Below are 15,851 nucleotides of genomic sequence, written 5' to 3' on the forward strand. Positions count from 1 at the left end.
GTCAACAGGATTTTTTTCTTCCAAGGTGAGAAGTTTAAGGAATGTTTGGATAAGTTCTTAAGGATGAACTTCAGCAAGGGTTGTCCACCAGTCTTCAATACTTTGAGGTCATTATACAAAGATAAAGAAAAGGTAAAGCAAAATACGACTTTTTTTTAAACTATCATTTCTTTGCTTAGTATTTGGAATAATTGACTCTCGCTTATCTGTGCACATAGTACACATTTTGTGAATCTAGTATCAGTCTTCCTAGCTCGTAGTTTAAATGCTCCTGTGCCTCTTCTTTCTTTAGCTAAATAATTTAGTGCTTATTTGTTTTAAGTCAGTGTAGGTATGAAAAGTTGGTAAGGTAGTGATTTCTTCAATATTTTCTCTAATCCCTGCTCATGGTGAAACTCAGAAGTGATTTCTTTTTTTAAACTAAGATTTAGCTCAGTAATCTTTCTTCTTTTTTATTTAGTATAAAAAATTCTGTCAGAAGAGTTTATTTGCTGTCCCAGTAAGCTAACTTACTCTTTTAGCTATATATTACAATATTCAAATGCTTGTTAAGAGGATGTTTTGATCTTAATTTAGATTATTTTGCTTGCAAGTACAGTGGCATCAAGACATGTTGGTTGGATAAAAAAAAATCAGTTACAGTGAAGAATCAGAAAGATGGGACAAATTAAACATGCTAAACACTAACCTAAAGCACATAAGGTACACTTATTTGCCAGTCTTTTGTTGCGAGGCCCAAGGCATGGGCTTTATTGATGACTTTCGCTTTTTTTTCTTGCATAAAACACATTTATAAAATGTGGTCTGTTATTTTCAGTTTGGCTAGAGAACTTGATGATTGCAAAGCAGTTTTAATTGTAGAATTCCTATATATTTTAATGGTATATATGGTTGTCTTATTTAAATCTAAATTGGTTAAAAATACCTAATTTATCCTTGAATCTTTCCACAGTATTCAACTTATAGAAACAGTTCTTTCTTTTATTCTCATTTCTTAAGTTTACATAATATTAAATTAAATTTTGCAATGATGATAATAAATGCAACTGATTCAAACAGGTTTGGGAAAACAAAACTTAGTAAGCATGTAGCTCAACTTGTGGGAGCAGAAGAACATGGGCGCACCAGAATAACCTAGCTGTGGCCATTCAGTCCTCACAGTTTTCTGAGGTAATGGAGAGAGCTGGTGTTAATCTGTTGGATCAGTTAAATTGAGGTCATTAAAGAGAGCTTCTGTAGTAATAGAAGTCCATTTAATAAATTAAAAGTATTCACAGATTTCTTAGGAAGCTAGTAACAAGTAGTAGTCATGACTCAAGAGAAGCCAGAAGAACATGGACACCCACTCACTCTCCTGGACCTCAGAAACCCATCTACTGTTCCATGTTGATTTTTATTAATGCTTTCCTCCGGATTATGAAATTGAGAGTTAATGCTATCAATTACTTACAGAATTTCTCATTTCACATAGTATTTAATTTTGATTTCTGAAGAATAAATGCTAATTTGGGTTTTATTTATATGGATTGAGATAAAAATCATCCACAACATTATCGCTTTTTGTCCAACCTTTTCCGGATTTCTAGTTCAATTTGATACTTTATTTTCTAGCAGGGAAAGGAGTTGCCAGTAAGTTTTTAAAAAGTTATGTCTTATGTATAAGACATGTATGGTTTACTTGCTTTTAAGCTTTTAAAAAATACGTTTTTATTGGTTTTAGAGAGAGAGGAAGGGAGAGGGAGAGAGAGATGGAAAAACGTTGATTGGCTGCTTCCTTCATGCCTCCTACCGGAGATCAAACTGGTGACCTCTTGGTGCATGGAGTGATAAGCAATTGAGCCACACTGGCCGGGGACTTGCTTTTAAATTTTTATCCATAGATTAAGAGATTTGTAAAAGTGTGTGTGAATGTTTATGTAGCCCTTTAATAGTAAATGACACATTCTGCACAGAAATAGTATATATATGACATATATACATGACATATATATATAAAATATATATATATATGCATTTTTTTACTAAACTGTGCTTGTGTATTTATACTCTAGGTGGCAATCATAGAAGAATTAGTAGTAGGTTATGAAACCTCTCTAAAAAGCTGCCGGTTATTTAACCCCAATGGTAAGTTTTGGTTTTAAAAATATCTTGAAATTTTGAATGTACTGTGAAATTCTTAATTAGAAGGTCATTACTGTTCCTTATTTAGGCAATAAGTTTAGTATATTTAAATGTTTTTCCCCTTTAAGCTAGAGATGCATTAATCTAAACATTGTATGAAAATATTTGGAAGGAAGAAAATCACATTAGCTTACTTAAACACATTTTATGTAAAATTAAAAACATCTCCAAAATAGATGTAATAATATAATGATTATCCATTTATCCACCACCCAGCTCCAGTAATTTTTATCTCCTGGCCAAACTGTTTTCATTTATATTCTTACCTATTTCCTTCTACTGCCATGTTATTATGAAGCAAATCCCAAACATCACATAATTTCATTGATGAGTTATTTTAATATTCTAAAGACCGTGGCCAAAGTGTCAACACCACACCTGAACATTAATATTTCCTTAATATCAAAGAAAAAAAGGTCCATGCTTACATTTCCAGTTATCTTAGACACATCATTTTTTTTTTCTTTTTGTTTTTTATGTTAGTTTGAATGAAGATTCAGATGAATTCTATACTTTGAATTTGGTTGATATGCCTCTTTTAAAAAAAAATATTTTTATTAATTTCAGAGAGGGAGGGAGAGAGAGAAACATAGAGAAGTTCATGGATCGGCTGCCTCCTACACGCCCCCTACTGAGGATCGAGCCCACAATCTGGTCCTGTGCCCTTGACCAGAATCGAACCCAGGACCCCTCAGTCCGCAGGCTGACACTCTATCCACTGAGCCAAACCAGCCAGGGCTGTTGATATGTCTCTTAACTCTCTTTTATTCTATAGGCTTTTCTTCTATCTTCTCTTCTTCCTGCAACTTGTTTGTTAAAGAAATCAGATATGCTTGAGTTTTTCTATAGTCTGGCTATAAAAAATTAAAAATTCAATTCCTCAGTTGCAATAGCCTCATTTTAAATGCTGCTTAATAGCCATCTGAAGTGACTGCCTACCATATTGGACAGGGCAGATACAGGACATGCCCATCATCACAGAAACTTCTAATAGACAGAGGCTTGATGAGATTTAAAGTTGGTGGGGGCGGGCACATTGTTTGCTTTTGTTTTGTTTTTATCAGAAGAGCGGTGAGCAGGATTATTTCATAGGTGGTGGTATGTTCTTCCATCAAGAGACATGTAGTGTTTGTTATACATGTTAGCAACTGGTAGAAATTATAAACTGTTCATATTCTATCATTCATTTTCGTTACCTTAAAAGAAATTTTTTTGATCTATTTGTGCTTATCCAATATTTCATTATGCATAGGAAAAACAAGATACATGCTACTTTTTCTCCCTGCCTCTTCTACCTTTTTTTTTTTTTTTTTTCCGTTCTTTACCAGTTTTCAAAATAATGAATTGGGTTACTCACATCCTTCAAATATGGCTAGTACATGTTTTAAAGGTATTATGAATTCCTGGATTTAAACACATTTGCTGTTTTAAGTCTTTGCAATTTCAAAATATATTTTTATTGATTTCAGAGAGGAAAGGAGAGGGAAAGAAAGATAGAAACATCAAGGATGAGAGAGAATCATTGATTATTTGTCTCCTACACACCCCTTACTGAGGATCAAGCCCACAACCGGGGCATGTGCCCTTGACTGGAATCGAACCCAGGGCCCTTCAGTCTACAGGCTGATGCTCTTATCCACTGAGCCAAATCAGCTGGGGCAAGTCATTGCAGTTTCAATGGTTCCAGCCTTCTTATACCATGGTAGTAGTTGATAGCTTCCTTGCAATTTCCTTTTTCCAGTTTATCTTGTACACTGTCCATAATGGACCTGGAATCAATTGTTTTTTCCCAAGGAGCCCTGGTTCTTGCAGTGGGAAAGCCCAGTATGGGAACTGGGTGCTCATTGCTGTTGGTTTGATCATAATTTCTAGGTCTCAGATTCATTTTAATACTATTTAGAAGGCGTTACCATGGTTTCATTGGTTAATCATCATAATATTCCTTTGATTATCAGCATTTTTCTACATATTTTACAAATGTGGAAGAGGTTCAATGAAATGCCCAAGAATATGCAGCATTTAGTTGCAGATCTATCAGATCGGGAGTTGGTGAGTTCCACTCCTATTGTTTGTTCACTGAGCCATCGTACTTTTACCAGGAAAAAAATAAGCAATCTATTGCTTTCTTTGAAAGCAAAGAACAATTCTCTGATTTTAGAAATTTGTGTTATAAAAAGCACTTTTTAATGTGTGGGTTGTGTATTTAACTTACACATTTTCTTATGAGTATATAAAAATTAAACTATGAAATAGAATAAGTATTTTTACTTATCTTTTTTTGGGGGTATAGTTTTTATTCTACCCCAATTATAAATTGTTGCATATTCACCATAATATTAAAATATATTAAGAATATTATAATCACCAGAATTTAAAATAACCACATCATAAATATATATATATGTATAGTTTAGTACATAGTTGAGAAAACCAATTAAACAGTTGGTCTTGTTCTTTTTTTTTTTTTTTCACATTAATGGAAAATTTCTTTTGCCTTTTTTTCTTTTTTCTTTTCTCATATATAAATTCCTGGTCAATACACTCATAGTTCTAGTATAACTTGTCTTTCCCCACCCCTTTCAGTTTCCTTTAAGTAATATATCTTTGATTTCATTTACCTACCATGTTTATTATGTAAAGTTCTTACTAAATGCAAGGCATTGGGCTAGGTGCTGTAGTGATACAGAAAAGAAAGTGTGATCCCATCCAAAGATCTTATACTAGTACATTTAGGGGTAATTTTACAGCTAGCTACATAAGTGACATGGTTCAAACTACTTTCTTTATTAATAAAGATAGAATGCCCATTTTGAGGTGGGTATCCTCTTGATGTGTGTGTGTTTGTGTGTATATACACATATATATATAAAATATGTATATGTATAATGACTAATCTTGGTTTCTTTCCTCTTCCACCTGCTTCCCCTACTTTTTAAAGATGATGGAAAAGAGGAACCACCAACCACATTACTTTGGGTTCAGTACTACTTGGCACAACATTATGACAAAATTGGTCAGCCATCTATCGCTCTTGAATACATAAATACCGCTATTGAAAGTACACCTACATTGATAGAACTCTTTCTTGTGAAAGCTAAAATCTATAAGGTAAAAATCTATTCCTTTATTTTTTTCTTATAGAGTAACAAGACTTAGAAATTTTTTTCTATATTTTATTGATTCTTAATGCTATAAGAACAATAACTATTTGACAGCTCATAAAACATGAAGTACCAAGCATAGTACATTCTTAGTCTGATTACTGTTACACTTGTCATGGTCATGCTAATTGGACCACTCATATCTATCTATCTATCTATCTATCTATATATATATAGACACATATATGGTTATTTATATGTGGTTATTATATATTTTCATACATTCTCACACATATATGTATCTGGTAATTTTCTTGGTTTTAAGTAATAAGAGTGTAGGTAATCAAAAGTAATTATATTTGCTGTGAAATACTTGTTTCTGTTAACATTTGAGTTTGATCATATATCAGTATCTGGTAATGTTAATGAAATTAAACTAAAGATTCTATTCTGAATTTTACATATATCTTTTGCCTCCTCAATTCTTGGGTCTTGTATGAGAATTTCTAATCATATGTTTTAGTATCATCTTAAAATAAATTACATTAATATATAAATATAATTTAATAATAAAACTTATTGGGGAAGAGCTTGTAAACCAATTATTTACCAAAAATAAAGAAATTAAGTCATGTTTTAAAAGCACTTTTCAAATCTAGGTTATGTTCATTAGTTTTTTGGCTTTGCCAAATGGACTAGTAAGTTGAACTAGAGTGAGGATCACTGTGGAATGTTCACTAATGATCCTAATCAGTTTCCATGGTTCCTTTGGGTAGAAATTGGTCATCCCTTTGCCTTTTACCAGTATGACCTTTGCATTTAATTATGTTGTTCTCACGTAAATATTTCAATTATTATTTATTCTTTGATTCAACCATTACTTTTGAGTATTCGCTGTGTGCTAGATAATATTGTTAGCAATGAAGTTATAATAGTAGTCAATAATCCTGTATAATAAAGAGCGAATATGCAAATAGTCATCACGCCCTCACACCATCAGATCATAATGGCTCAGACACTCAACACTGGGGAGAGAGGAATGGGGACCAGCCAGGCTGTAGCCCAGGAGAGGGACAAGCCTCCCACTCCCTGGGTGCCTGCAGCCAGCCAGAGGGAGGGAAGCTTGGGTCCTGGGTGCCTACAACCGGCTGGAGGAGGGAATCCTGGGTCCCAGGTGTAGGGCGAGGCAGAGGCGGTTAGGGGTGATCAGGCCAGCAGGGGAGCAGTTAGGGGCGATCAGGCCTGTAGGGGAGCAGTTAGGGGCAATCAGGCAGGTAGGCAGGCAGATGAGCAGTTAGGAGCCAGTGGTCCCGGATTGTGAGAGACAGTCAGACATCCCCCGAGGGGTCCTGGATTGGAGAGAGTGCAGGCTGGGCTGAGGGCCACCCTCCCTCCCTCCACCCCACCTCAACCACCTACCCCGTGCACTAATTTAGTGCACTGGACCTCTAGTATTAAAATAAGTCTTTACTATTAGAGAGTCTATATTCTACATGGTCAGAAAGGTATCAGAACTTATAGCAGAATTTATGCATCTGCACTGATTAGTCAGAAGAATACCTTTCTTTCATTTGTGGTTTCAGTCATATATCAATAGGTAACTAATTACTTGCATAGGAATATTAGCATACTGACGGGTTTATTTTGTTTTTGTACCCTGTAAGCATGCTGGGAATATTAAAGAAGCTGCGAGATGGATGGATGAGGCCCAGGCTTTGGACACAGCAGACAGATTTATCAACTCCAAGTGTGCAAAATATATGCTAAAAGCCAATCTGATAAAGGAGGCTGAAGAAATGTGCTCCAAGTTTACAAGGGTTTGTACAGCTAATATTCTTACTTAAGAATAAACAGTTCAGCCCTAACTGGTTTGGCTCAATGGATAGAGCGTCGGCCTGTGGACTCAAGGGTCCCAGGTTCAATTCTGGTCAAGGGCATGTACCTTGGTTGCAGGCACATCCCCAGTAGGTGTGCAGGAGGCAGCTGATCAACATTTCTCTCTCATCGATGTTTCTAACTCTCTATTCCTCTTCCTCCTTCTCTGTAAAAAAATCAATAAAATATATTTTAAAAAAACAACAACAGTTGATACTTGTATACCTTACTTATTTTCAAAGTTTGGTTCTGATATATATTTAAAACATTTATATTTTTATTGATTTGAAAGAGAGAGTGAGAGAGAGAGAGATGAATGATGAGATAAAACCATTGATCAGCTGCCTTCTGCATGCCCCTTACTGGGGATCGATTCCATGTACCCTGACCTGGAATCGAACCATGAACTTCTGGTTCATAGGTCAATGCTCAACCACTGAGCAACACTGGCTGTGCATTTTCTAATATTTTTAACATCAAAATAGGATTTTAATTAAATCACCTTATCAGCAAAAAACAAATCAATGTTAGTATAAAACATTATTACCTTTTAGATGGTTGTACAATGAGTTTTTTAACTCTGATTTATATTGATGGATGTTCAGATTAATTTTTTTAGGGCTGAAGGAAATTAATATAAATCAAGTACCTGCTATGTGCCTAGTGTTCTGTTTCTTAAGTTACTCTCCAACCCCAATTATATAGATACTAGAGGCCCAGCGCACGATTAAATCATGAGCGTGTAGGGTCCCCTAGGCCTAGCCTGCCATCAGGGCCATGTCCACTGCCCCCGACACCTCGCATGCTCCGTGGACGCTGCTGCTCCTTGCCCTCCACCAGATGCCAGGTTCTCACCTTCCCTGGGCCTGGCGTTCACCCACTTGGAGGATGCCTATAGGCAGCAGCCCCATTGTGGAGCCGCTCTTGGCGCCCTCCCCTTTGGCCATGACCCGCAGGCCACGCCATATGGTATCGGGATGCCGGGATGTCCTTCTGCTCCACCGGCCTCTGCTCCACCTGGGCTTGGGTAGTAACCGACACTGCCACCACAATCGCCGTACAAGAGTAAAGCCGGCAGGCCGGTGGCGCGCACGCGAGTGCACACTCCCTTACACTCCCCCTCCCACCTTCAAAGGTTAGCCCCGCCCTGTCAAATCCAACCAGTCTGGGAGCCCTGCTGCCCCACCTCCAGCCAATCCGCTCGCCCACCAGCCTCACCGCCCCCCCCCCCCCCCCCAACTGCCTTCCCAACCACCCTGGAGGCTCTCAGTCTTTTGAGCTGAACCTTGCAACCCGGTGAAGGCGGGGAGGGCCACCTGACACACCAGGAAATTGAAGTCTGAGGCTGAGTGTGAGCGCAGCTCCGCTCTGTTCCCTCCCATGGAGCCTGTCCTATCCCTCTGCGCCAAGTGCTCAGGTCCCACCCCTCCCTGATGTCAAGGGCCTATTCTGCCTCCCCGCTGCCTCCTGCCTCCCACTGCCGCCCACCGCGCCCCAGCTGCCCGCAGCACCCTGGCTCTGCTCCTGCCTCCCACCTCTGCCGCCTTGGCTCTGCTCCTGTCTCCGCCGCCTCTACTTTGCTCCCATCTGCAGCACTTGGCTTCCTTCTACGTTGTCTTCAGTCTTTGCTCCCAGCTGACGTATGCAAATTAACCGTCATCTTGGTTGGGTTAATCTGCATATAGTCGTTCTGATTGGCTGGTGGGTGTAGCGAAGGTATGGTCAGTTAGCATCTTTGTCTTTTATTAGTGTAGCTTTTGATTAGTTGTTTACAAAGGTACATATTTTTTGTGTGGTTAGAAATATAATTTCAAAAAAATATATATATATAATTTCAGTTTCACATTTTATTCCCTCTTAATCTGAGAATGGGTTAAAAAACAGAAAACGATTTTGAAAGAATTCAGATTATTTGACCATCTTTTTCTGAAATCCTGTGGTAGAATAATATATTAGGTAAGAAATGTTCTTGAATATGTGTGATTTTCACATAGGAAGGAACATCAGCGGTAGAGAATTTGAATGAAATGCAGTGCATGTGGTTCCAGACAGAATGTGCCCAGGCTTATAAGACAATGAATAAATTTGGTGAAGCACTTAAGAAATGTCATGAAATTGAGAGAGTAAGTACCCTGAACATATGAGTTTTTTATTTTTATTCTCTTAAATATTAAAGATTTGGGGTAAATCCTATTGTTTTTTCTTTTCTCTTTATAAGTTACAGTAAGTGATTTCTAAATATTGGTATTTACATTTTTCAGTCTTTATAATGGAAACTAGAGGCCCAGTGCACGGAATTCGTGCATAGGGGGTGGATGGGGATCTTTCAGCCCAACCTGCACCCTCTCCAATCAGGGAGCCCTCAGGGGATGTCCTACTGACATCTTAGGCCCGCTCCCTGTGGCTCTCTGCTGTCTGCGGGGCCCACTTGGCTGCTCCCGGGTTGCTGTGGGCGATGGCCAAGCAGGCCCTACTGTGTGCTGTCTGCGGGTCTTGCGTGACTGCTCCCAGGTCACTGCGGGCGACAGCCAAGCAGGCCCTGTTCTCAGCGGCCGCCCCCAAGACTGGAGGACTCCAGCGGGGCTGAGAGGACCGGGTGCTGCCATCTTTTGTGTTGGAGTGATGGTTAATTTGCATATTACTCTTTTATTAGATAGGATATTATAGACTGCATTTTCTGCAGACTTCCCCATTGTCTATTCCTCCTGCAAGAGTTCATGTAAAAGTATTTATGGAAAGTTTGTATCTTATGTTTTCATTGATTTTTTTAATGTTTCTTTGAAATAGCTGCTGTTCCTTGAATAACACAAAGTTCATTAAGTTATCCTAGAAACCTGTTTGTCATAGATTTGATTAGGGATACCATATTCCCTTGATATTTATGAGATGGGAGCTTAGAAGCCTTTTTACAATATTTGAATAGCCTATGTAATGCCTCATTTTTTATAAATTCATTGTTTTTGTAGTCCTCTTCACTTATGATTATTTTTTGTGTTTTATTTCCAGATAAAAATAGGTTATATAATTTCATGCTTGTTTCGTTAAATAGAGAACCCCAGAGCTTAGTTGAATTGTGTTCATTTCTGATTGCTTGATTTACTTGCTAATTGATTTCTACATACTAGCATTACTATTTCATAGCATTAAGATTTGTATCCTTATAAAAGTTATCAGATACTGAATATTATAATACTTAGCAAAATTGTTCTAAATGTAAAAACTGAATGTTTATGCAAATCTTACTATATTACATCATTATGTATATTGTTTGATTTGTCATGATAGCTTTATTTAAGTACTAGAGGCCCAATGCATGAAATTTGTGCAGAGGGCTCAGCCCTTGAAGCCCCGTCTGCCTTGGATGGCCCTTGCAGCCCTGGCTTTGCCCAGAAGGTTGTCTGGACGATTGTCCTGCTATTCGGTCTAATTAGCATAGTAGCTCTTTATTATATAGGATAATTAAGGAAGGAATAAATACGTTTTAAAGCATTGTGTTTCCTTTTCATCCAACAAGTAATTCAGTGCTTTGTATGTGCCATATGTTTTGCTAATTGGTGATGGCCAATTATATTTGCTTATTTGCAAAGTGTTTAGTATATTGAATGATTGTAACTTTTTGTTATTTTACTAATGTTTTTATGCTTAGGTCATAGGTAATTCCAAGGCTTTGAGTTTTGTTGTTTTCTTTGGTATTGCTCTATTTCAATATAATAAAAAAGACAATTTTGTTAGCATTTTATAGAAATCACTGATGACCAGTTTGACTTTCATACATACTGTATGAGGAAGATTACCCTTAGATCATATGTGGACTTATTAAAATTAGAAGATGTACTTCGACAGCATCCATTTTACTTCAAGGCAGCAAGAATTGCTATAGAGATCTACTTGAAGCTTCATGACAACCCCCTTACAGATGAGAATAAAGAACGTGAAGCTGATACAGGTATGGTATGATATACAAAGAACTCTCATTGTTTGCTGTGGTATGAGTATGTGTATTTATGTTTTTGTGTAATATATAAATTTTTCCTGAGCATTTTCTTAAGCATTCTCTGGGAAGATATTATAACTAGCCCTTCACATCTGTGGGTTTTGCATCTGTGGATTCAACCAAACATGGGTTGAAAATAATGAAGGGGGCCCTGGCTGGGTTGCTTATTTGGTTGGAGCATCATCCCATGTTAAAAAAAAAATCCTGGATTTGATTCCTGATCAGGGTATATAAATGGATTGTAGGTTCAATCTCCAGTCAGGTGCACAGGAGGCAACTGATCAATGTTTCTCACATTGGTGTTTCTCTCTCTCCCCCTTCCTCTCTCTATAAAAATCAATAGGATCATATCCTTGGGTGAGAATTAAAATAAATAAACAAACAAACAAATAAATAAGTGGGAGATCCCAGAAAGTTTCAAATAGTAAAACTTGAATTTATCACGTGCCAAGCACTATACTGAACCCATGTAAATGAAGTGATGTTTGGTTATACCATGTTGTAGCTTATATGCAAATACTGTTTCATTATATAATGGACTTCAGTATCTGGGGGGGATCCAGAGGATACTGAAGGTATACATGCTTAGAAAATGATGACAGTCACTTTGTGAATTTCTCTAAGCAACAAAAGAAAAATACTGTTTTCTTAGCCACGTGGTCGGCAAACTGCGGCTTGCGAGCCACATGCGGCTCTTTGGCCCCTTGAGTGTGGCTCTTCCTAAGCCTTAGGGTTACCCCAATTAAGTTAATAACAATGTACCTACCTATATAGTTTAAGTTTAAAAAATGTGGCTCTCAAAAGAAATTTCAATCGTTGTACTGTTGATATTTGGCTCTGTTGACTAATGAGTTTGCCGACGATTGCCTAGCCTGTTTCGCTTAATGGATAGAGCATCTGCCCGCAGACTGAAGGGCCCCAGGTTTTGGGTCAGGTCAAGGGCACATCTCTGGGTTGTGGGCTCAATCTCCAGTTGGGGCCTGCAGGAGACAGCCGATCAATGATTCTCTCCCTTCCTCTCTAAAATCAATAAAAATATATTTTTTAAAAAAGAAAAAATACTGTTTACTTTATACTTTCAAAAGTTAAGTAAGAATTTAATTTGTAACTGATCATTAGCTTTTAAGAAGTTTACTTCCGTGAGTTTTACATTTAATAATTGGTTTATTCAATATTGTAAATTGCTAGCTCCAGTACTGTAAATTGCTAACTATATAAATAATGTTGGCATTCTACATTAATATTGACTGCCAGTATGTCTAGTTATTCCTCTTTTTTTTTTTTAAAGAGCCAGACCCCCTTTTTAAAAAATATCTATATTTTATTGATTTTTTACAGAGAAGAAGGGAGAGGGATAGAGAGTTAGAAACATCAGTGAGAGATTAACATCGACCAGCTGCCTCCTGCCCACTCCTTACTGGGGATGTGTCTGCAACCAAGGTACATGACCTTGACCGGAATCGAACCTGGGACCTTTCAGTACACAGGCCAGTGCTCTATCCACTGAGCCAAACCGGTTAGGGCTACTTATTCCTCTTTTTAATAATTTGTAATTAACCTACTAAAATATGAATATTGCTTGAAAATGAAAAGCCAGCTTGGAATTAAGCTACTAAAATTGTTCAGTGACTTATTATTTGACCAGTTTTTAATATGCCTTTTTAAAAATTATATATTTTTATTGATTTCAGAGAGGAAGGGAGAAGGAGAGAGAGAGAGATAGAAACATCAATGATGAGAGAGAATCCTTGATCACCTGCCTCCTGCACATTCGCAAGCCGGGCATGTGCCCTGACCAGGAATCGAACCATGCCCTTCTTCTGGTTTATAGGTTGACACTCAACCACTGAGCCATACCGGCCAGGCTTAACATGCCTTTTTCGTGACAGGGTGTCAGTGTATGTAGGGAGAAATCTTGCTTAGATGATTATTTGGAAAATAACCTCAGAATGAAAATGATCTAGCATACATGTAGAAGGATATAAATTAATTGTGTGTCCAAATACTTTGTGACTCATGACAAAAATGTTACAGGAGTTGAGGCATAAAGAGTGTGTAAGATTTTTTTCCTTCAATCCTAAATTTATTTCTCTTCTGATGTTACAGTTGTTTGCATTGTATATTCTTCCTACTGCTAAATACCTTTGGATTTTTGTTGTTGTTAATTCATTATTAAATTTTATTTCCTGTTAGGCAAGAACAGTTTAGAAAGTTCTAAGGTCACACTTTGAAATCATTGTACAGATTTCACTAGAATCTGTTGCTACCTGTTGTTTCTTCAAGTACAAAAAAGATACCAGTAAGATTCTACAGGACAATTTACAGTTGAAGCTCAGAGCTGAGATCCCCTGACATTTTGTTTACCTTTTTGTTCACACATCCTGGCTTTCTACTCTTCCTCATATTGTACAAATAATACACAATTAACTACACAACATTGAAACAATTCAGAAATATCCTTAACAAATATGAGAAATCTCCTTTCACTTTCCTCCTACCCAAAGGTTATCTCCTTTCAAATGGTTATCCCTATAAAAGGTGCAGTTTCCTTTATACACAATTTTTAATTTCCAGAGTTTTATGTATACATATACTTTACACATTCATTTTAGGATGGTTCTTTGTATTTGCCCTTGATCGGAATCGAACTTGGGACCCTTCAGTCCACAGTCCGACCCTCTGTCCACTGAGCCAAACCAGCTAAGGCTCATTGTCATTTTTTAATTTACCATTAGTTCATTAGCAAATATTTCGTGTTTTTTGTGTATTTTGGTATGCTGTGAGGCCCTGAGAATACAAAGATTACAAATAAGATGCGGTCTCTGCCACCAAGTTGCTCAGTCTAAATCAGAAACAGATGTATTCATCAAGTTTTGTGACAAGCAGAATACAGGGTGGGGAAAAGTAGGCTTACTGTTGTGATTACATGAAACTGTATTCTTGTATTAGTACTTACTAATAATTTTATTTTCATACGAACAACTGTAAACCTACTTTTGCCCCATTCTGTTATTAATCAAATAAAGCAACAGTGCTTTATTTGTCAGTGGCAGCACAGAGTGGAGAATGAGTTTGACAAGGTTAGAGAAGGCACGGCTAGGAGAAAGCATAGTACAAAACCATAGAGATATGAAACAGCTTATTATATTCCTAGAATTGTTAAGTAGTTTAATATTGCTGTAGGAACTTTTATGCTTTGCTGTGGTTACAGCACCAAGTTTCCTTCTGTTTTCAAAATTTTTTTTAAGCCCTTACAGGGTTTTCTATCAAATTGTGGAGCCATTAAAAGGCTAGGTACACATTGGCATATAAACATGGATAATGTAATATTTATGGGAGTTTGTATGGGAATATTTAGTAATAATTGATCATTACTAATCTGATTAATAGGCTTACAATTCTGTTAATTAACACTTATTGCCTACAGCAAACATGTCTGACAAAGAACTAAAGAAACTACGTAATAAACAAAGAAGAGCTCAAAAGAAAGCCCAGCTAGAGGAAGAGAAAAAAAATGCAGAAAAAGAAAAGCAGCAGAGAAATCAGAAAAAGAAGAAGGATGACGATGATGAGGAAATTGGAGGTCCAAAAGAAGAACTTATCCCTGAGAAACTGGCCAAGGTACTTGATACTAGTGTTTATAGCACGATTGCGTGAAGTTTCATGACCAACTATTGTCATTTTAAAGTATCTTAGTCAATCATTTTGTTATAGATTTTAGAGCAAAAAATCATTTTTCAGTTTAGTCATCTTCCTTTTTCTTCCTTGATCACATTTCACGTTTAAAACTTGAAATAACGATCCTGATCCAGCGTAGTCTAGATCAGCAGTCGCCAATTGGTGGTCTGAAATGTTGTTGACTGCTGGTCTAGATGGTGTAGTGGAAAGTTTGGGCTTTTGAGTCATTCTGATCTGGGACCACATATCAGCTCTTACATTTCACTGTGTGTCTAGGACCCTGTGTCTAAACTCTCTGATTTTTTTTTTTTCATTTGTAAAATGGGACTAGAAGAATTCTCTACTAGGAAGAGATGTTAGGGCTAGCGAAAATATACGTATAAAGAATATAGTGTCTGTTGTAAGTGGAAACATGCATGCTTTTATATCTAGGCAACTTTTTTAAAAATATGTTTTTATTGATTTTTTTTTTTTTTTTTTAAGAAGAAGGGAGATGGAGGGAGAGAGAAACATTGATGAGAGAGAAACATCAATTGGCTGCCTCTTGTAAGCCCCTTACCTTGGTAACAAGCCTGCAACCTGGGCTGTGCCCTGACTGGGAATCAGCAGGTGACCTCTTTGTTCATGGGTCAACACGCAACCTCTGAGCCACACTGGCAAGGTTTTATATAGGGAATCACTTGTTAAAAAGGGAGTTTTATATGTGTATCTTTAACCCATGTTGTCAGTTTACAGTATTTCTTCATTGGACTTTGCTATTTATTTATTTTTTATTATTATTTTTAATATATTTTTATTGATTTCAGAGAGGAAGGGAGAGGGAGAGAGATAGAAACATCAATGATGAGAATCATTGATCGGCTGCCTCCTGCATGCCCCCTAATGGGGACTGAGCCCGAAATCTGGGCATGTGTCCTTGACCAGAATCGAACCTGGGACCTTTCAGTCTGCAGGCCCATGCTCTATCCATTGAGCCTAATCAGCCGGGGCTGGACTTTGTTATTTAACCCTTTGCGGTCGTT

At 37.3% G+C, this 15,851-nt stretch overlaps 1 protein-coding gene across 10 annotated transcripts in view; it reads left to right on the forward strand.

Moving 5' to 3' along the window:
* NAA15 (N-alpha-acetyltransferase 15, NatA auxiliary subunit) overlaps window positions 1–15,851 on the forward strand; it is a 72,212-nt gene that overhangs the window by 38,533 nt on the left and 17,828 nt on the right. For 5 of the 10 annotated variants that reach the window (XR_004968121.1, XM_036312417.1, XM_036312416.1 and 2 more), the window contains 7 exons: window positions 26–132; window positions 2,052–2,124; window positions 5,120–5,289; window positions 6,947–7,099; window positions 9,152–9,280; window positions 10,890–11,103; window positions 14,579–14,772. Coding sequence is in view for 5 of the 10 variants with exons in the window: in XM_036312417.1 (XP_036168310.1) it covers window positions 26–132; window positions 2,052–2,124; window positions 5,120–5,289; window positions 6,947–7,099; window positions 9,152–9,280; window positions 10,890–11,103; window positions 14,579–14,772 (1,040 nt within the window). In the remaining 5 variants the exon portion in view is untranslated. Of the gene's footprint in view, window positions 1–25; window positions 133–576; window positions 703–1,059; window positions 1,465–2,051; window positions 2,125–4,136; window positions 4,231–5,119; window positions 5,290–6,946; window positions 7,100–9,151; window positions 9,281–10,889; window positions 11,104–14,578; window positions 14,773–15,851 lie in introns of those variants that run through there. The other 5 variants (XR_004968122.1, XR_004968124.1, XM_036312419.1 and 2 more) reach the window with 5 other exon arrangements.

This window comes from Myotis myotis, unplaced genomic scaffold, assembly GCF_014108235.1.
Source record: "Myotis myotis isolate mMyoMyo1 unplaced genomic scaffold, mMyoMyo1.p scaffold_m19_p_6, whole genome shotgun sequence".
In the NCBI taxonomy this organism is placed as follows: Eukaryota; Metazoa; Chordata; class Mammalia; order Chiroptera; family Vespertilionidae; genus Myotis; species Myotis myotis.